The 792-nt window shown below is 70.1% G+C and overlaps 1 protein-coding gene across 1 annotated transcript in view; it reads left to right on the top strand.

Annotated features, from left to right (window-relative positions):
- Positions 1 to 392: 392 nt before the first annotated feature.
- LOC104832887 (tripartite motif-containing protein 7-like) overlaps positions 393 to 792 on the top strand; it is a 7,764-nt gene continuing 7,364 nt past the window's right edge. Inside the window, 1 exon segment of the mRNA XM_010569289.1 lies at positions 393 to 792. This exon segment is cut by the window's right edge and continues 2 nt beyond it. Within this exon segment, the coding sequence (XP_010567591.1) occupies positions 450 to 792 (343 nt within the window). The 5' untranslated portion in view covers positions 393 to 449.

The following is a 792-nucleotide window of genomic DNA, read 5'->3' as shown; positions in this document are numbered from 1 at the left end:
CCCAGCACCCTATAGGCACCTATGCATCCACCCCCCCCCAACAACTTACAAGGACCCAGACATCCAAACTCCCCCAGCACCCTATAGCGACTCACCCCCCTCCCACAACACCCTATAGCGACTCACCCCCCTCCCACAACACCCTATAGACACCGATACATCCACCCCCCCAACATCCTATAGGGACCCAGACATTCAGACTCCTCCAGCACCCCATACGGACCGCCCCCCATCTGCAGGCCCCGCCCCCGCCTCCCCACGCATGCGCAGTCCGCCCCTCCGGCTGGGAAAGACGCAGGGGTCCTCGCTCTCCGTCTCTCACGGCGCAGGCGCGGCCACGCCCCCTCCGCACCGCGCAGGCGCGGCCACGCCCCTCCCGCCCCGCAGACGGAGCGGCGGAGCGGTGCGGAGCGGGAGCGCGGAGCCCAGCGTCAGGCCGGGGAACCGGGATGGAGGCGCCGCCCGCTCCCCCCGCCGTACCGCCGGCTCCCTGCAGCGCTGCCCGCAGCCTGCAGGACGAATTGACGTGTCCGGTGTGCCTGGAGTACTTTAACGACCCGGTGCTGGTGGCCGAGTGCGGTCATAACTTCTGCCGCGCCTGCGTGACCCAGTGCTGGGAGGACTCGGCGCGGCGGCTCTGCTGCCCGCAGTGCCGGGAGCCGGTGCCGCAACGGCTTTTCCGTCCTAATCGTTCTCTCGGTAATATCGTCCACATCGTTCGCCAGCTGGGGTTGCCGCCGGGCCCCGCTGAACCGCCGCCGGGGCCTCCCGCCCCCGCCCCGCCTCTGCCCG

The sequence above is a fragment of the Haliaeetus leucocephalus genome, unplaced genomic scaffold (genome assembly GCF_000737465.1).
Source record: "Haliaeetus leucocephalus isolate CR32 unplaced genomic scaffold, Haliaeetus_leucocephalus-4.0 Scaffold267, whole genome shotgun sequence".
In the NCBI taxonomy this organism is placed as follows: domain Eukaryota; kingdom Metazoa; phylum Chordata; class Aves; order Accipitriformes; family Accipitridae; genus Haliaeetus; species Haliaeetus leucocephalus.
This window is presented reverse-complemented; position numbering and strand designations above follow the sequence as displayed.